General features: G+C 40.5%; 1 protein-coding gene across 3 annotated transcripts in view; it reads right to left on the reverse strand.

Annotated features, from left to right (window-relative positions):
• Nucleotides 1-5037: 5037 nt before the first annotated feature.
• PDLIM5 (PDZ and LIM domain 5) overlaps nt 5038-21592 on the reverse strand; it is a 171965-nt gene continuing 155410 nt past the window's right edge. The window contains exons 9-13 of one of the 3 annotated variants that reach the window (XM_015418687.1): nt 19017-19191; nt 13949-14129; nt 12536-12656; nt 7725-7840; nt 5038-6491 (exon numbers count right to left, since the gene is read on the reverse strand). In XM_015418687.1, coding sequence (XP_015274173.1) covers nt 6402-6491; nt 7725-7840; nt 12536-12656; nt 13949-14129; nt 19017-19191 — 683 coding nt within the window. In that variant the 3' untranslated portion in view covers nt 5038-6401. The remainder of the gene's footprint in view (nt 6492-7724; nt 7841-12535; nt 12657-13948; nt 14130-19016; nt 19192-21592) is intronic. The other 2 variants (XM_015418688.1, XM_015418689.1) reach the window with 2 other exon arrangements.

Here is a 21592-nt window from a genome sequence, read left to right on the forward strand (position 1 = left end):
CGTTCACCCCATCAGGATGTAGCTGCATTCTCCAAACAGCTCTTAAGGGCAATCTGATGTAGGATACCCTAAAAGAGCCGCGTGGTGTAGTGGTTAAGAGTGGCAGACTCTAATCTGGAGAACTGGGTTTGATTCCCCACTCCTCCTCCACATGAAACCAGCTGGGTGACCTTAAGTCAGTCACAGTTCTCTCAGAGCTTTCTCAGCCCCACCTACCTCACAGGGTGTCTGTTGTGGGGAGAGGAAGGGAAGGCAGTTGTAAGCCACTGCAAGACTTCTTCAGGTAGTGAAAAGCGGGGTATAAAACCCAACTCCTCTTCTTCTACAGCAGCACAGTCACAGTACGTGAGAACTGCAGGTATCATGTCTGGGTCTAATTTGTGGTTATTTACCGAGGCTTGAGTGGGGATGTAGATTTTAGCAAACACAGCTGGGACTTGAACCTTTACCTGGCAACAAACATAAATGACCCTTAGGGATCGTTGTTGGGTGACCTGTTTGTGTGTGGGGAGAATTCTTGCTTCTCAAAGGAATACCTCCAGTGTTTTGCATTCTCCCTCCTTCTCTTTTTCAAATGTTGCTATTAGTCCACACATTTCACTGAAGACATGAAGCTCCCATTATGCTGGAATACAGGATAATGGTAACCAACTGGTAGTGCATGAAGAACTCTAGCCTTCGTTGTATATGTGCTGACCTACCCACTTACTGGTTCTTCTGGGGTTCCATTTACCACCTTTGGTCCTCTATCTATTGGATTTACAGACCTAAAATACAATCTTATTTGTGGACATCTTCCCTCACCTGAGCAGGGCCTTCTGCAGGTGCCAGTGCAAAACCAGCAAGTGGCAAAACCAGCAACTGCCCATACCCATGCATTCTTTGTTGTGTCCTCCACCTTAGGGAACATTTGACTGACAAAGCCAGGAAGGCTCCCGCTCTCCTGGCTTTCTACAAACTATGCAAAACTGAAATATTCAAGAGGGCTTTTTTACACAGGTACTAGGACTGTAGTGTACCGTACCAAAATGGTTTAGGGAAATGCTTCAGTAAAGGGATTATACACGCTACTACTCTGCATAGCACATACTTTCTGTTGCTGTAAGTAGGATCCTACTGTGTAATTTCTGCACTTTTGACATATCATGTTTAAATCTTTATGCTTTGTTTCAGATTTCTACAATCCAAACCCTGTCAGTCATATTGACTTGCACTGTTTAATCCACCTTGAGTCTTAGTCAGAAAGGTGGACTATAAATGACACAAATAAAGAAATGTAACCACTGTGTTAAGTAGTATCAGCTGGTAGAAGCAGAAGCATATAGAAATGGAACATGGCAAGAAATCGAGATGATCTGTTCACAGCATGAATGTGCAGCTGCCACAAGTAAGTCCACATGATCAGTAGTGCAGAAACACAGATATGGTGGACTACCTGTCACATGATATATTATGGTACACCTACAGTTGTCCCTCTACTTATTTTCTGGAATAATTATTGAAATGGTCCCACATGCACAATGAATGGTGTTACGGACAGCAGGCATTTGTGAGTGGTACCCCCCCTCCCCAGGGACATTAGACTTTTCTAACTCCACTTTCTTATGATGCATCTTTAAACAGGATTTGGCAGGAAATGCCGAGATATTGTAAGTACCACATTCAATGTAGTCAAGGAACTTAAGAAAATGAAAAGCTCTCCTTATGAATTCCTTAAAGCAAGCTAGTCATCGACTTGCTTCCATTTTACGGAAAAGTTGATATTTAAAAACAAATAATCTGAAAATCCACCTCGATACAAAGTTATCTCTGGAAAACTAAAAAAAAAACACAAAAACCACTGTTAAAATTACTAATGACTGCTCTACAGGGTGAAGAGAGTTAAACACCAATGAAAAGAATAAATGAGCAGGTTTCTGGTCACAAAAAAGTATCATTATCACCTCTCCTGTAATAAGCTGGGATCTCAGTGATTTCATTAGAAATGAAATATCTCACCATTTTTGAAACTTCAGAAGAGTGGTAGTACTTCCCTTCTCTTTTAAATAGCCCAGAGAAGCCAGTGCTGGAGGTTCCCATGATTAGAACCAAAGTTCTCCTCAGAGGAATTTTAACACCCTGTTAATTAGTTGGTTGTGAATAGAGGCTGTGCTCTCTCAGTTACTGCCATTTTGCCATCAGTAAAGTGTGATTTCCTAATAAATTTCCATCAAGCAAACTATTTCTGGTAACTCCCCCTAATTAACACCAGCCTGCTAATAATAAATTAGGCCCCGTGTGTTTCTGATATAACCAAGATCTTGTCTGAGCACAAGATATTAATGTCCCCAGAAAGTAAAACTCCAGCCTAAATTAAGCTTTTGCTGGTTAAAAGGATTTATGTGCACTTTTTGAAAAAAAGGCTTTGAAGATCTTTAAACATGGTACATTTCAACCAGCAAGCTTTTTGACTGAAAGATTTGTTCTATGTGGAGCAATGAAAGGGAATTTATTGTGAAAACACACTGTTGAGTTTTAGGGCTATAAATATTACACTAGATTACAGTTTCTTAATGAATGAATGACAGATCTCTTATTTTTGTTTCTTGGTGCATTTTAATGTTAAATTATATTGTGGGTTGACAGAAACCAACCCTCTGCTGTTAAAATGTCAAACATGGACTTGATGCATTTAAAAGTTTGGCTTCTGGAGTTTAATATACTGTTTGCAAATAGACTTGCATTTGTCTTTAATTGTAGTCTAAACATTTGAAAGCAGGGGCAGGATTCCTGTAAAGCTGCCTCTAGCTTTTTATAGAGTCATGTGCAGCATTCATTTCTTGTGCAAACAAGGCAGAAAACAACAGCACATTCTCCTAGTCAGAAGATACCCAGCTCATAAGAATCTTATGAGGCTACTGTTATCATGAAGTAATTGACCATGTTACTATAGATGGTTAAGTATCCTAAAGTGAAATCAGAGAATGCTTTGTGCCAAGGCTAAATACAGTATCAGATAAACCTAGGCAGAGGAGATAGAATTACAGTTCCTATTTACTGTCTCGAGTTTATAGAGATCAGACATCCTTGCACACACCTCTGCCAAAATATTCTGTTATACAGCCAAAATGTGGAAATCATGCAAGGAATAAAGCAAACAGAAATGGTCTAAGAGGGGCATTTCTGCTGGGTACGTTCTTGCTGCCCTACTATAATCCTATGAAAATAGTGAATTTTTAAGAAGTGAAACAACCATGAGTTTTGTGGTTCCATAGGCATTTTTTTAATTCACATACACATCATATCACTTCGTTGATGGTGTGTGTGTTTTTGGTAACAGGATCCAAAAGCAAAGCTGACAACAAGAAATTATTTTTAAAGAGGTGTAAAAGAAGAAGAAAAATTGCAGGAACCAAACAAGAAAATCAAAGCAAGCATTTACAACAGCCCAAACCTTTTGAGCGAAGTCAAACAAAGCTCCAAACAATGACTGTAGAAACCAGAAGACGTCTGCATCAAGGTGCCATCACCTCATTCCTGATCCACGCGATGAGCATCACAAACTGCAACAGTTCCTACTTTCTGATTTAGTTGAGTACCAATGCAACTTTAAACTGTGCTGTTCGCTGAGAATGATGGTCTAATTACAACAGCCAAAAACCTCCCTCAAGCCACCTTGATTTGATACCCTTAACTGTCCACTCCCCGAGTTTGATTTTCAAGTCTACCTTCTAAAGCAAACTGCATATTTTTCACATAAACCATTCTTTAAAACTCACACAACCCTCTTCTGCCAGGTATCTTACTTTCCAACCTTCCTACTAGCATCTATCATCATATTTGCAGAGCACCAAGGTGGTAGCAATGTTCCCACTAATTTTTCCCCCTACTGAGCAGAGCAGTTCACATCCTGGGCAGAATAGAACTACTGCAATCTTCAAATGGGCGATGGACAGTGCAAGACGCTGCACGGCTCCAGATTGCTGCTGAAAGGGGCTTCCTGTGTTAATGAGTGGCCACTTGTGCATGCAGCTTAGAGGGAATGCTGGGTAGTGGGACTGCTTAAAGTCTGGACATTGTACACTGAGGCTGCTGTTTTTTAAACAGTTTTTTGCGAGTTGTAAACTTCTCAGTGCACGCATGGTCAGTGTTTACTTTGCTACATTTTAAGTAATGATAAAAACGCACCTAAGAGTCTAGGGGCAATGAGCAGAGTTTTTAAAAATGAAAGAGCATAAGATTACAGTTTAGAATCGCTCTAAACCCCATTCCCCCAATAAATATTGAGATATAAAACTGTGAGTAGAAATTCTGGCTAACACTATAAGAAACATGGCATGAAAAGTTAAACTCTGCTGATAATAACTGTAAAATCCTCATGATTTCAAGGGTTCCCATGATTTCAAGGGTTCCCAGATCTGTATTTCATGAGATTATGAGGGCATAACAGATTATAGACTTCAATTTATTTGCCAACATTTACTTACATGGAACACATCCAGGCATTTGGTTAGCCAGTTGTCTATATTGTCCTACCAAGAGGTAAGAAGAGTTCTTACTCTCAGAGAACTCTCTGGATCATTTGGCTGTGGGCAACACAGGTGACTGACATTCTGACTGATTATATGAACTCTGTGTTATGTAATCAGTTGCTCAGTAGTCACCTGTATTCAGCTAAGAGAATCTCCAAGCAAACTGCCTGGCTGGGGGAAGGAGTTATGCCATTAGGACACAGACAAACACAGGCACCTGCAGGTCAACTCTGGCCAAATGCTTTAAGTGCTATGTTTTTAAAATAACATTAGTTCCATGCTTCTTAAGTTGAAAAGATGGAATATGTATACTTTATATATAGTTCAGTGGAGTATAAAACCCCCCAGAAGACTGAGTATTTCAGTCCAGTCTGTCAGAATGCTACACAACGTTTACTAATTAATATATGTAGGCCTTTCTTCTGTAGCAACTCTTTAAAAGTTTTTAAGAACAAAGGCAACATGGATAATCTTTTCCCTCAGATCAGCTCTCACCTAGGAAGGGTAACTTCATATTTTAAAAAAGAAATTAAAAGCCAACACCATCCAATTAATCTGGTCCTATCTACTGCAGCACAGATTCCTCTGGGTCAAGCTTACTCTATCCATCATCCATATAAAACACACAACACATGTGGTGTTGTTGCCTAGAATATAAACAAAGTTGCAGAGATAATGATAATTATTTGCCTATATGGAAAGATCAGCCCCTCACTGGATGGACAAACCAGATTTTTAGAAGAAATATTACAATATATATACTATTTCCTTTCTCTTTGAGTCAAAACTGAGAAACACACTGCATTCTGTAACAATATAATTTTCCATTCCCTGGAGAAACCAAGGACTGCAGATAAGTGAGAAGATACAGCAATACATATATACAGATTATGTCAGGTAAGCAAGCAACACGTGTATTCAAATGACATGCCAACATCATTAACAATTATAACAAAGGCAACTATCAGTAAGACCATATTAGGGAAGAGTTTATTCAGTATTTATTGTGCAAGAATGCAATGTGATTTTTGCATCTAAGGCAGCTGAAATTATTTGTTTCCCACCATTCTCTTTTGCATTTGTTACCAAAAGTAGTATTAAATGGTGCATAAAGTAGATACAAATATGTGTAAGAGCAAGACTCCCCCCACCATATCCTTTATGGTACTATACCTATCGGCTATAGTTTAGAAGTAGCTGAGTTGCATGTTCTTCTGGAACACTTATAAAAGTTCTTTTTCACATGGCCAAATATCTCATTACTCGGTGTGCAGAAGTTGAGTTACCTTTTCCGCATCACTTGCAAAACAACAGAATGCAAAATGGCAACGTTTTCTATACCGTGGATTTTAAAAGAATTAGCCTTATGTGGCAGTCTCTCAAAATCCACAATTACTTTTATCACAGATCCTCATGTCTGTGTACAATGGTTTCAGGTTGTAATGTTTTTGAAAAGTATGATACATACCAATTACATTATCTATTGCAGAACTCTTTTTTTCTTTGTCCTGAGAAGAACCAACGAACCCAGGTCTAGTTTTTTGATGTCTTAGGAATGATTTTACCCATGTGTGGCACTTAAAGGCACATCCAAATTACGCTACAAAATTGCATGACAAATAACATTTCCTTTTGCAAAAATGCAAGTGATCACAAAGGTCTGCTATCAATAAAAGAAGATCTGCCTCTCTCTTTCTGATACTTATGTCACCCTAAATGCTCCCAGTTCTATTGCATGGAAGGTCAAAAGCCTGATTTTCCCTCATATCCTATCCTTGCTGTGCTACAATTTAAGAAGTCTACATAAATACTATAGTAAGCTTATTGCAAACCAACACCTGATCGCTGGCCTTTCCTGTCATTATGTTTGTTTTAGGAACATTTAGTGCTTCAGATGTTCACCGAGTGGGCATGTTTCTTGCACAGGGGTTTGTCCTTCTTTGAAAAGAAAGTCTGGCCCTCCAAACTCTCACAGCATATCTGAAATGACACACAAAACATCAATTAAGTTTCTCATCCCATGTTAAGATACATCAAATTATTCTGACCTAGGGTTACCAACTTAAGGTGGGCCCTGAACCTCTACTGAAAGTTAGAACTCATCTCCAGACAGCAGAGGTGAATTTCCCTGGAGAAAATGGCAGCTTTGGCAGACTCCATATGGCACCACAGTCCCACTGAGTTCCCTCCTGAAATTCCACCCTCCTGAAGCAGCACCCCCAACTCTCCAAAAATGTCTCAAGTCAGAGCTGGCATGTGCTGTTGACTAACTGGACTTTTTTTTATTAAGTTTGATTTTGTTCAGTATTTAAGTTAACGAATTGTTTTGGGTTTTCCTGCTCAGAGGCTGAAGCTTAAAATATCTAACCCTGTTACTAACAAGTACTTTGAGAAAGTAGAATGAGAAACTATATCTTGACCTGATATGACAGAGGGAAAGACAACTGCAGCATTGTATCATGATCTGGGTGACTTCAGACATTCATCTCCAGCGGCCATAGGGGGAGTATGAGTGACTCGTGTGTCTTCTTTACTTGCACAAAGGGACTAAGCAGGAGACGGGTATATCCCCTCTGGACAAGGCAGAATAAATGTCATATGACATGTGGGATATACACATCCCCATTGCACTGGACTTAAAGAAGTGGACAGCTTCAGACATTCATCTGGAACAATTGCAGCTTCCTGGCCCTCAGGGATCAGGAAGTACTGGCAGGATGATTAAGAATACTTTGAGAAGCTGGGGAAAGAAGCGGTGCAAGGAAAGAAAGCAGCACATTTGTTGTGCCAACACAGGAGACTTCTGCCACCTACCCTGGACAAACTGGCCAACTGTACCTCTGGATGGAGCAGATTTGGTTCTATCAGCAGCAACTACCTCAGCAAAGAAGGCTACGATTGGCTGGATTTCACTTGCCTGCATTTCTGCTTCAACTAGGATACAAACTTCTGGTGTTTATCAAGTGTGTGTACTCTTCCCAGGGGGCATAAACATGAATGATTAAAGTATGCTAGGAATACACTGTCATGGTCCATGGCAAGTAAATTTTTAAAGGAGCCAAAAAATGTTACAATAGAGAATGGCTGTCCAAACACCTGTAAAATGTTCTCTCTTGTGAATGCCATGCCAATTCAAGGGCATTTAATCAGTGACTCCCACCCTACTCAGGTTAGCACAAGCGCCGCTGCCATGGATATAGTTTTTATACTTACTGAGCACACAAAGCAAGTATCATGCCAGGTGTGGCCCAAGGCTTCCAGGAACCTGTCTCCAGCTTCAATGGGGAATTCACAGCCATGGCACATGGTTCCAAAGAGGGCATAATAATCTAAACAACACAAATGTGGGTGGTTAACAAATAGCTTTTAGTTGCAAAACACAGAAACCCCCCCCCCAAGAACAGTAATTTCACCATTCAGCACATAACATGGCAGAGATGAGCCATTGCCAAGATACACCACGTGGGGTTGGATCCAGCCAGTTTTTTCACTCAAGCTTGCCCAATTGCCCATCTCTATTACAGCCCCGTCCTACATGGCTTTTATGCATTGAGGTCCCAGGATCCCAAGCATAGCATTTTGGGTGGTAAAAGAGAACCCCTCTTTCCTTTTTCGCCAGCAGAAAAGATGGTTGGATCCAACGCAAGATTAATGGTGAGATAATAAATCCTACCATCTCCATACACATACATACCCCAAACTCCTCCCCAATATGGTCTCTCAACTTTTTCAATTGGCCTGTCCCTCATTATCTGTTTACAATTTAAAGTCAACAGACTGCTGATGCTACAAGTTATCTTGCCTGATGGATCAAATAGGTTATGTACACTGATGAAGTCACAGGTGAGGAACTGGCCACATTCATGTGTCACAAGCCTGCTGTGTCACCATGGTTACGTGCTTCCTCCCTGCTCACCTTGTGCAGGGAGCACAATTGCAGGCATCTTGGTTCTGAATGTCTTCAACACTCCCTTTGTGCTCTGATGTCTAAATAAAGGCACCTGGGCAAACTGAAGTTTAGGATGCTACCCTGAGACTAAGTTTAGATTTACAGTGTTGGTTTGCTAAGAGGAAACAAACTGCAATTTGATCATGTTGGCCTCATGACAAATTGGAGGTCGACTGAGGATGTCCAAAACCAGGAAGCTTTCTATTGAAAGGGAAGAAAAAGCTAGAAACATCTTTTTACCAGCTGAATGAGATCTGGGCTAAGAATCTGTTTCAGGACTTCAGCTTGGGTGCAAGTCCAAGGGCAAAACACCTCTAAGCTCTTAGCCCATGGCTTGTCACCTGTGGCCCTCTGTGAACCAGGCTGGCAAAGGCAGCAGTAGCCAAGCATGTGGCGTATTATACTATTAGGGTTTTTTCCTGTTTGCTTCAATGTTGTTTTTGCACCTAGTAAGCTGCTTTGGGTCCCCACTGGGAAGAAATCTGGGTCTCCCAAATCCTAGACCAACATGCTAACCACTGCAGCACACTGGCTCTATGTATCTACATATCGGTCATAAGTAATTCCACCTGCTCATATTCCTTCCACTCTAGGTTCTCTTCAAGAAGGTAAGTAAACTGATATAGTAACATCTTATTCCACTGGGAGAATTCTGTTCAATGCAGTCCATTATCTTGAATGCACACAAACGTACAAAGCATCCTTACAACTGGTCAGTATTGCCTACTTTGATTAGCAGTGGCTCTGTGGGGTTTCAGACAGAGGTCTCTTATATTACTTACTACCTGTCCCTTTTAACTGATGATGCCAGGGACTGAACTTTGGACACTGTGTGAAATGCACATGCTGTGCTACTGAGCCCTGACCCCTTGCATTTGTTACAATTCATCTGTAGGTTACAGCAAGGTGTGCCTGTGTGATGTATTATATACTCACCCACTTCCGCCTGCAATACTCAATATGAGCTTGAAGAGAAACTGTAGCCACTGGCATTTGTGAGCCAGAGGGCAAAAGCAGAGAAGACAGCATCCCTGGGATTGCTTTGGGGACGGGCTGCAGTTTTTGTAGAGATCCCCATTGGGGAACTCTTTGGAAAAGCCCAACTTTGGTCAGGACTACCACTGCATGGGGTGAGGAAGAGGCTCCTGCCTCTCCCCCCACCACCACCATTTTCCCAACCCATCTTGTCTAGTTTGGCCCCTAGTGTTAAAATTCTGAGCATGATTGGTCCAACTTCTCCAGCTGATGATATTCACTCATGGTTTGCTTTTCTGATCCAGGCAATTAAGGGTGGCCAGTTCTTTGTACCAAGCTGGCTGACACCGAATATGGCTACATTTAAATGACATGACAACCCAGTCTAAAAGAGATACATAGCCCATGAACAAAACAACTATGTATGCATACCATACAGCTCCCTATTCCTTCCCATACCTTCCATAACAACCTACAACTTTCATAAACCTTTCTTTCCCAGCTGCCAACTCAGTCCAACATTCGTGTGGAAGCTGTCTTTCCGACTCAAAGACATTACCAAGCTTTGTGCGTTAAGTCTGGTATTGCACAGTCTTCCCCCAAACATGTTTGTTTTAAATATAACAGAAGTCCTCCCCTCTCCATTTCATAGTATCAAATTGAAAATGGGCGTGTACCTATTTAACTTGGCTGCCATTTACAGTTTCAAGAAGTTTACAAGCTTTCCTACAGGAGACAGAAAACAGTAGCTGAGGCAGACAGAAAAGCTTCTGTTTTCTTTCTCTTTCAGCTCCAGACAACAGAGTTAAAGAGATTTTTCTCCAGTTGCACTAACCATGGTAACAGCAGCCTGAAGTAAGCCTTGCATAAAAATTTACAAGAGACAGGTCAGCGATGTGCTGTTCTCAGTCCCAGGGACCTAACTTGCAACATCTGACTCCACAAAAACTACCTGAAATACAACTGAATAAAAACCCGAATGCTCCAGCATGGGAAAACCTACTGCTTATCTACCGTGCGGTTCCATCACTGCTGCAATACTGGATCACAAAGTTTATCCTCCCTTTGTATAAAACATGAACATTTAACTATCTTTACAGTGGTGTGCTATCCTGAATCCAAAAGGTTGCCCTCATTGGCTTTACCTGTACAGTTCCCTAGATAGCCTGCATATATTTTTAATTCACATGAGAAAAGCCACAAAATTGCAGACTTCCTGCTGCAGACTTGCACAAGTAAGAAAAACACAAGATTGCACATAGAGGTCATACATTCCTCTGCTGGTGCTTCTTGCTCCATCCCCCCCCCCCGAGAATACCTTGATTTTATAGAATAAGAACATTACATTTACAGAAGATGACAAAACAAACAAGCAAGGCTGGTGCTTCTCTGTGTTAAGAATCACATGTTTTGGGCCTCTTCCAAGATGGAAGCTTAGATTAGATACATCTACTGTACTCTGTAGATTTGAGCAAAATAATTTCCCACCCCATCACACTTGTCCTACTGTGCTTCTTTACCTGACATTTGTCATTATAATCAAACTATATACTAGAAGCAGAGGTTGCCTCTGCCACCCATTGACTGGATTTCTTACAAACAATCCTATAATAAAAACCACAGAAGTTGTAAAAAAGTTACAGAAACCTTTTATTTCAAGTTTCTGCACTGTTTATAATAAAGGGCGTATGTGCGTGGAGTATGAAGAGATTAATTCGAACCAGAACACAAAGAATAATAAACAAAACTATTCACTAATCAAAGAAAATCCTGGAAAAACAATTTACATTTTGGATTTGCTAAATAGTGTTTAATGTTTGTACAGTTTTGGCCAAACTGTTCACTTCACTAATCAAACATCTGGCTAATGAACTGATTTTTGGCACAGAATTTAAAACGAACATTTCACTAAAACGAAAGTTGCACTTGTGCAGCAACTGCACAAAAAGGACTGGATCCAGCATTCTGGAGCAGTAGGATATTGTAGGTCACTCCCTTGTTTTTCTCCCCCAGCAGTCCCTTCTGACCCTAAGGAAACTGATTCTAGGGATCATGGGACCCACATGGACTAACAGCCACACAGCCAGGGGGGCTGCACTGAGGAGGGGGAAAGGGGGGGGAATCTCCCTTTTGTATCAGTGTAGTTCTGCTGACAGAAGGGAAAGGACAGCCAATTTCTGCCATGACACCAGCAGCCAGCTGTCCCAGGACTGCTGGACAGTTGGGAACAAGGAAAACACCTGCAATCAGCAGGATCTTCCGATGAAAGATTGCTTGATTCAACCTAAAAATAAGTGAACTCCGTGACAAGCTGTCTTCTGCACTACCAAAACAGGAACCAAACTTCCATTTGACTTAACTGGGAAAGTTCTGTTCTTCGTATCCTCAAGATGCTGCCAACAGGATGGGATATCAATTTATAAACCAAACAGCAATAAAAACAAAACTGAGGTCAGCAGAAACTCAAGTGAGATTTTTAAAAAATTGAGATTAAAAAAGGAATCACCAATATCTTTCATACCTCTTCTTTTACACCAAGTCTGTGGGTCTTTACACCTAGTCCGTGGGCCACACCAGATGTTGGTATCAGGTAAGGTGGCAAAACATTTTAATGTTTTTCCCCTGAAAGGTGTATGCTTGTGTATTATGTTTTGATGTGATAACCTGTTCTGACTGGTAGCTTAAGCTTTCTATGACATCGTCTAGATGGCTGCCAAATTTTCCTAGCTTTTCTAATTTGAGCTATAACTCATGAACCAAGTGACCAATTTCAAATTTTAAAGCACTGTTGATAAGCTGATAAATTCCTCTATAAATAAGTAATACCAATAATACCTTTATCCACTACCACTTTTGTGATAGCAGGGATAAGTCAAAGTAAGTCAATTTTTTCACATTTTTATAAAGTTTACAGCATACAGAGCTTTACCTAATCCAGATGGCTACCTGAAGTATATTAGGTAATTGTAGCTTATGCTTTTGCCTTTTCAATGAGCCACAGCATTCATTTTGATATGCCACAGTTACCTGATACCAATATGTCAATTTTTGGCTCTTGGCTTATGGACTAACCTGCTTATGTGATTATGGTAACACTTACCAGTCTCACAGTAGGGATCACCATCTTCCAAATGGAAAACATTGTTACGAATGGGCTTGCGACAGGCCACACACAAAAAACAGGAAACATGCCAGGTTTGTTTCAAAGCATTTATTACTTCCTGGTGGAGAAGAGGAGTGAGTGAGGGAACAGTGGTTATCATAGGGTCCTGACAAGAAAAGTGCTTAACATGAACAAAGAAAACCTCTGCAATTAAAAAGCCAGACAAAAAACACCCATGTTGAAGATGCAGGTTGTGACTACTAAAACTGTTCAATTCTGAGCACTTTGCTCTATACAGGCTAAAATCTAGAAGAATCCTAGATTTCTGGTTGCTGGAGTATCTAAAAATTGGAGTTATCCATGAATTTGCTTTTTTTTTGGGGGGGGGGTACAAAACTGGCTTAACAACTCAGCATCAGGGGCTTGCTCCTAGGAATTCCCATGTGTTTTGTCAGCCCTATTAGAAGATTATCACCTGGAGTTCCTCAGTATCTGATGACTTAATACCGAATGAGTTACTACTTAAGGTATGTTGCAGATCTAACAAAGGGAGCCGAATTTTCAGTGGGCCCTTTGCTGTTATTTGGGCACTGTATTCCTTCACAACTTCACAAACAGCACAACTGGCTTTTAGCACCTGTGCATCCTCACTCAGCTTGTTTGAGTTTTACTCTTTCCTTTCCATGCTGCACCACTGCTCAGCAAATAATTATTTAAACAGTTAATTCAGTCACAAATCAGATAAGTCAGTCAATCCTATCATTCCGTGTTTATCTAAGTACAGTAGATTCTCACCATTCATACAGCACCAACGCAAATGGGAAAACCTGTGAATACTGGGAGGCAGGATTTTGCTGCCCTCCTAGTCACTAAACACCCAAATTTCCTGCAAAATGTAATAATGGTGTGGTACTACAGTCTAGAGACTGTATCATGTGATTGCATCACAGACTGTGAACACATGACACCATAATCACAAATCCATGAATGGCAAGGGTCTATTGTAGCTGCCTTGAATCAGGAGGAAAGGCAGTGTATAAATGTTTTAATGAAATAAATAAATAATAGTCCTTAGTGATATTAATAGCTGCCAATCTGTTCTGGAGAAAAAACAGTGCAAACCTGTTTGGGATGCATTTGAGCTGTTGGAAACAAAACAGAACCAGTAATCAGTTCACATCTGATTGTCACAGTCAAACATAAGTTTGACCACTGAATATATTTGTTGTAGAATTCTTGGCACCTTTACTTATGTCTGCAATGACCCCAAGTTTGTTCAAACAAACTAAAGGCTCTAGCATTAGATATTCCGAAACCTTGTGCAAAACCCTTTAGTAGTTTGCAGACTTCAGTAAACTGGTCTGTTTTTATGGATCTGCAAGACTCCCTTTTGTTTTGTTTTTTTCTTACCCCAAGTATCTTCCTCTGACATCGAGAACATTCAGGGGCGAAGAATTTCTCATAGCACCCTTCACAGTAAAGTCCTCCTTTTTCCTCCACAAAGCCAATGTATGCCATGGAGGTTTTGCAGTGGGCACAGTTAAACTCCTCTGGGTGCCAAGATTTCCCCAAAGCCACCAAAAAAGGTCCTCTGTTTTAAAATGAAAAGAAAGTTACCAAATGCTATAGAATGCAAAGTGGGGAAAGATGAAAGGGATTAACAGCCATCAGCAAACATTTTAGCTTTATTAGTATGGCATTATGAAAACAAAATTGGGTATTAGCAACACATGGAGAAAATGTCATAAAATGCAATGGGATATAATTTGTAAAAATTAAGATTTCAAATACTAAGTTAGCCTGCCTTGATATGATTGTTTGACTCTCTGCTTCTCGCAAAACCAATTTGCAAGTGGTGAGTCGGCTGAAGAAATTAAACACTGAAGATATGAGAGCATCGTGTTGTACAGCAAGCAACAGAGACAAGTCACTACAGGAAGATGAAATCAAAACCAATCTGAGAATGCAACTTATTAAATATGGGTGAGGCAACCCATGTTAGAAAAAAACTGCATTCAAAAACAAATATGAAATGGTCGCATGCATAGACTCTTAAGCTTCACCTTGAAGTAGATTGAACAAAGTTGTTCATAAAAATCGAAATATGTTTTATTTCATAGTCGAACACGGAAAAAGTTAACAGATCAAAAGCATGCGTATAACCAAAACTGCTGCAGTTTCTCATCCCAGTCAAAGACATCTCTATACCTGCATGCCTAGCTGAGTGTTCTTGGAACAGTTTGCTATGGCAGATTAATTTGCTTTTAGTGAACTTCATCAAATTTATTTAACAGTTTTTGTTTAATCAATTCGCTCTACCAAATTTGACAAGTTGCTATTAAAATACAAGCCAGATCTGGTGAATCTAATGCAGATTTGTATAAAAATGTTGAACAACTGGAATATTTTCCCCATTGATAACATTAGCATCAGTCTGTGTGTCTGAAACTTTGGCCAACTCTTTAGAATGTGGGGGAGAGTTTTATTTTTGGGATTCTTTCCTGCATCTTTAAAGAAATGAGTGCATTCTAGAGACATCCTCCACTACTTGTGGTTAGCTAAAACAGCTCAAACCTGATACCCCCTTCAAACTCTGTGCAAGCACCTTTTTGTATAAATGCTCTCTCAGTTATGCAGAGATCAAATGTGAATCCTTATGTATAAAGTACTCACTGGCTACATGAACACTTCTCTTTACACACTTACGCACTCCTATGACTGAAAATTCTAGCGTTGGAACTGACACCAAATATCCATTGATGACTGTAGTTAACTACTGGAGTGCCAAACATGGTCTAATAAGAACTTGCACTTTCCTTCATATACCTTATACCCAAAGACAGATCTGGGTCCAAAGCACTTAGTCTGATCCTAACCAAGTTTACTCAGATGAAAGTCCTGCTGGTGAACTTTTCTGGTCGCTGTCCCCAAGGAAACTGAGAGCTGTATCAATCAGTTCTTAATTTTTTCCAAGGCTCCATTACATACAACAGAGCCACTGAACACCAAGTGAGTAAAAGTAATCAGCTCTAGGTCTCAGATATAATCGAATGCTTTGAACATGGCAGTAAACCAGATGAACTGTCGTGAAAAGCAAGATGTGGGAAGAAAAGTAATTTTTTCTACGCCAGGATATCAATACTGCTTTTAAGCTGCTAGCCTCAAAATGTCAAAAACTGTAAAATGGCACAAAACCAAATGTCACAGATAAAAAGATACTTTGCTAAAAAAAATGTAGCAGGTAGCGTAAAAATATTTCCTCTTCCCACTTTGCCAGTACCCATGTGTATCATTTTAAGGCAGACTGTCGGAAATTCGATTCTATTTGGGGACAGAACCTCTTCACTGTCGGCCCTCTCCTAATGAGACTGGTAAATTAGCCAGTGCTGACACAGTGAGAAGAGGGCATTTTGTTGTACATAAGGACTTGTATTGTTTGATTGCTACATATCTGAAAGGGCATTGATGTAAAAAGGTGCTTGCACAGAGGCTGGAGAGTATCAAGTTAGGTCAGCACTTGCATCGAGTCAGCACAAAACAGCAGGGGCATCTCTTGTAATCTGGACTCATTTCTTAAAGGCGCAAGGTGGAAGTCTAAAAAGAAAGGCTAAGCCTCTCTTCTACATTCCTTTGTGTTTTCCGCTTCCTTTGGCAGTTCAGATTTACTCCAGTAATTTTGCTAGCATTTATTGGGGGGGGGGGGGGAGACAAGAATCCTTGGATGCTGGCAATTTACCCCCTAACGAATATTTCCGCAACATTTTATATACCAAGACACAAACTGCATCTTTGCTTGATGTGGTTGTCCAATGAAAAATGTATATAACAAGGTCCAGAAAAAATGTCAGAGCCTTTTGATGATAAACCTATCAATAATTAAGGATATAAATTAAAAAGTTATAAGATGTCCTCTTTTAAAAAATTTTCAGGCTTACGTGTCATGGTTATTTTATGCCTTAGTGTAAAGTAACCAAGTCTACAATGCAGTTTGGCTGCAAAACAGGTGTGCTGTGGAATGTCACTTGATCCAGCGCTTACCTTTTCATAGGTAATTCTGCCTCAAAGGGCATGAACTGTAATTATGCTAAAACCTCAACCCCTAAGGCTATCACAAGCCTTCAAAACCACTGTAGTGCAAGAGTATAAGGAGAACATGATATATTGATTAAAGTACTGTCAGGTAACTTTGACACACATCCTTATCATTTGATGTTCTCTGCTATCTTCCATTTCCTATATAAAGCAATGGGATAATTGGGAGATACGATTGACCGCAATTACCCATCACCTGGAGATTACCAGAGTCAATTACAGCCTGTTGAGCCTCCTAAATCTTTCTGCAACTTTGATACAACTGATCATAAGGTGCTGGTGATAGCTGCAGGACTTGTTTAGTAATTTGCAGATTCCACTTCTTCCTGGTGGGGAGTCCTTAGCCGGTGGTGAGATCAGTTGCTCGTCGCTCCCATACAGTCTTCTCAGTGGAGTCATGACAAACTCCAACCCGTATTTTATAAAGACTAGTAGGCTGCTTATATATTTATTACACACTGCTTTTCCTCCAAATGAGAACACAAAACAACATTGTTATCCCATCCTCCATTTTATCCTAATAATCATACTCTGAGGAAGGATAGGCTGAGAGACCTTCTCATCTACTTACTTCATATATCATTCACCTTCCTCACTGAGAATAAAGCCCAAGGTCACTTACTGAGCTTCCATGGCAGATTGGGGATTTGAAACTGGGTCTCTCAGATCTTAGTCCAGTATTCGAACCACTGGACCACACTAGCTGTTGGTCAATGACTTGTGGCTATACTTCCTACTCCACAATCTTTCAGTTTTCATGCTTACTAAATCTAGATGAAGAGCAAACTGACTGAAATTTACTCCAGACAGACTGAGGTAATGATGCTCAGGAGACCTAGTGACCTGTCATTGACAGGGTAAATTACAGTAACTCGAGGCCTCTTTCACTTACTTGACCTGGTTTAGAATGCAATGGCCCTTTTTGTCAAACTATTATACCTATTACATTGTATATGTGGTTATGCTTGAAAATGTTGTTGAAAACTTTAGAACAAGACAGCCTGATTTCAGAACAAGAAGCCGGCATATGCACATTTTATTTCTTGATATTGCTAGTGTTCTGGTTTCTAAAGCAATATTTGTTACAGCTTATCCTTGTTTCGTTTCCATATCTATATATGCAGTTCTGAGTACAGATCAAAAACTCAGCACAATGGTGCCACGTACAGATAGGAGAATTTAAAGAATAATTGGAAAATGGAAAAGACGAGGGCCTTTTAAAGAGATCTTGCAAACCCTAACTTACAGGGAGCAAAACAGATCTTTTGATATTGTTGAGAAGGGGAAAAGCAGTTGTGGCAAGTGGAAGAGCAGCAGCCATGTGGGCAAGCATGGAGGAAAGTGGCACACAGGTGGGTAGGTGAGGCAGTAGTTGAGTGCGCAAAGGGCAAGGAAGGAGAGGTGGCATGGGTGAGCAAGCAAAGGAGAGAGAAGTGGCAGCAGATGTGGCAGGCAAGTGAGCAAGAGGGAGGCAGCAGTAAAGGTAGGAGAACATGGCAAATGGCAAGCAGGTAGGGTTGCCAAATGGGGCTGGGGGGCGGGGAATCCCCCGCTTTGATGGCCCGATTTTTGTCACAACAAAAATCGGGCCCGGGGGAGTTTTCCCCTCAAATGGCTGTGGCCCACCCCCAGTGTGCGATGTCACATCCGGGTGACGCGCGCGCACACCCCGGACACCAGCCGGGAGCCCCCCCGCTCCCGGCCGAAAACAATTTGGCAACCCTACAAGCAGGTGAGGTGAAGAGATTTGGTGGTGATGGAGGGGCAGTAGTGAAGCGTGTGGGAAGACAGGCAGCAGCAGAGTGGCAGGAAGGAAGCGGGGGTGGGTGGAATTTCCCCTCTCTTGCAGTTTCCTCCCAGGTCCCCACCTGTCACCTACTATCTGCTTTTCAATATATTTCTTGTCTGGGTCTGATTAAACCCTAGATCATGCAGATATTTACTTATTTGTATCAAGTTCAGTTTCTGGTGCATCCTACCTAGCCTATCAATTTTCAGTAAAAGCTGTTTCAAACTGTCAAACACTTCTGGGAGTGGATGCTATATGATTTATTTCTTTTAATATAGCTTGGAGGTATATGTATAAAAAACCCTCTGCCCTGTGGATCCAGAGAATCATTTAACGCTGCACTGTTTGTTATTTCTAATTTAGATCACCTGCACACCAGTATACATACACATGAGAAAGATACAAACAAGCTGTTCTTAACACAAGTGGAATTCTATAAACATTCGCTGCTATGGTTACAATTTGTAGTGGTCCACCTCAGGAATAGACTTTGGATAGTCCCAAACTACTGGCTAAGAATACGCAGATGAGTAATTAGTAGAGCAGACTACCTATGTCATATATAACACAAGCAAATACAGGGGGGAAAGTACCAACCTAATTACTTGATTGCAATGAGCACACATTGGGGTTCGCTTTCCTGCAGGAATGTGCTCCGCTCTTTGAACAAAAGAATCTTCATCTGTTAGTGGAGGAGGCACGGTGGATTTTTCACTTGGCACGGTTGCTCCAGGCTTGATACTGTTGTTTGGGCTATAGCCACTTCCAGATGCTTTTAAATACAATGCAAAGAAAACTTAGAAACTGTGCCTTCAACGATAAACACTATTAACCTGAACAAGATTGTCAGGGTTAAAATAGCTAATGAGTTCTATAGTGTTTTGATACATTGTATGTCCCCACAGCATTTTGATAACATTAATATCTACGATTATCACCACAAAGCAGATTATTCCAACATGGGGAATGTCAAGCCTTATTGGCTACTGTACAACTAGACTGTAACAGCACTTCAACCTGCTCTGAGATGCTATTCAAACTGTGCACTATGACTGTTCAATTGCAAATATACACGTTTAGGGAGAATGAATGAGGCCATCAAGGAATGCTGCCAATTCATTAACTGTAAAGATTTCTTAGAAGAACAGAGAGCAGACTGGATTTTAAAGATATCACAATCACCATAAAGGAATCTGAACTGTCAACTATAAAACAGCCCATTATTTTAGGTCAACTGAAGAGTCATTACTGAGGTAAATGGGATTCAGATGACATCTACAGTTATTAATGTTCCAGGTCTAATATTAGAAACTGCAAGCTAGTGTAAGATTACTTATGGTCTTGCTATTGCCACATATACCATCTCTAAAAGACAAACCTTTAAAACACCCTGTTTGACAGAGACCATGTTAATAAATCATTTCAACACAGGCATTGCATGACTCAGCAGCAAAACATCAAAATATAATATAAATGTACACTTTGATCAAATAAACCCAAGGTGAATGATAAGCTCCTTTCTGACACATTTGCAGAAGCAGTGCAAACACAAGCCTATAAACTCTAGCAGACAAAAGTTCTCATGAAGCATTCCAGGGTGTGTCCTATATTAAAAAATGGACACTTCTTTTTGTTAGCCATTTGCAAAAATTACGTAGAACAGAAGACGCAGGTGTGGCACTCGAAAATTGCTTAAATGTAGTATGACCTTTACAAATTCCTTTTCCTTTTATTATTGGTGCTAGATTAGTTTAATTGTATTTTATTTTGAATTGTTATGAATCACCTATGGCCAGTGTAGTATAATGGTTAGAATGTCAGACTAGGATCTAGAGCCCTGAGTTCAAATCACCAGCGTGCCATGAATTTCACTTTCTTTCAGCCTAACCTATCTAACCCAGTTGTTGGAATAAAACATGGAGGAAAGCAACACACAGCATCTCAGGGGAAAGGCAGGATAAAAACACACAGATGGACACTGGGACCAGAGGTTGCAATAAACCCAGATGCCAACTTTGCTGCCATATACACCCAGACAACACAATCACTGGACCTAACAGCATCAACGACGCTGTCAGAGGCTCATTCACTTGCTCATCTTTTAACACTGTATATGCCATTAAGTGTCAACAATGTCCTTCGGTTCTCTACATAGGACAAACAGGACAAACCCTATGCCAGAGGGTAAATGGAAACAATCTGACATCAGGAATCACAAGATTGAGAAACCTGTAGGAGAATACTTCAGCCTTCCAGGGCATTCAATGTGTGACCTCAAAGTAGCTGTTTTATTACAAAGGAACTTCAGGAACAGAATAGAAAGGGAAATTGCTGAATTACAAGTTATTACAACACTTGGAACAAAAAACCTCCCCAGGACTCAACAGGCATGCTAACTCATCACAATTAGAAAAAACACCTTTAGACATTTATCTGCTAGTTTGACATATTTATTGCTTTACAACTGTTGACCTTATAACCTTAACTTGTTATTTAGTGTCACTTTGCATATCTTGATCATCATCATGTTGCCTGTTAATTTGCTGTTCATTCTCTGGCTACAAGTATAAACCTTCACTGCCATTCTAATGTATTTGATAAAGTCAGAGTGCACATGAAGGCTCTTACCCTTGAATAAACCTTTGTTGGACTTAAAGGTGCCATTGGACTCTAAATTTGTAGTTCTGTCGACTGTGCATCTGTGATGGACTGCACTTCTTAAAAGCTTAGCAGTGCTGTACATACAACTGAAAGACTGTGAAGGGTTAATTCTTCACAGAAACAGAGAGCCTTGAGTGACAGGCTGCTCCAAAGAATCTGATTGGTTAGCATCAGCTGAGCAGAGAGAAACTTTAGAATTGGATACTGAGGAGAACTCAGTCTGATTTCAGCCCTAGCTGAAAAGAGTGAATACTGACAGTTTTGGAATTCAGTCCTGACTGAGAGCAGTTTAACACAGATAGGGGAACTGGGGAAAGTTGGCAAGGATGAGTGGGTAGTTAGACGGAGACCCGCATCTGGGCCAAAGAAAGGTGACAAATTTCTGGTGAGAGGAGAATTTCCCTAAGTCAAACAGGGAGTTAGCTCTGAAGAGTGCAGAGATCCCTGGTCTGGCGTGGTTAGAAAACTGCCTTTAGAGACCTTAAGAGGTAAAGGTAAAGGTTCCCTTGCTC

This window comes from Gekko japonicus, unplaced genomic scaffold (genome assembly GCF_001447785.1).
Source record: "Gekko japonicus isolate JY-2015 unplaced genomic scaffold, Gekko_japonicus_V1.1 scaffold626, whole genome shotgun sequence".
Taxonomy (NCBI): Eukaryota; Metazoa; Chordata; class Lepidosauria; order Squamata; family Gekkonidae; genus Gekko; species Gekko japonicus.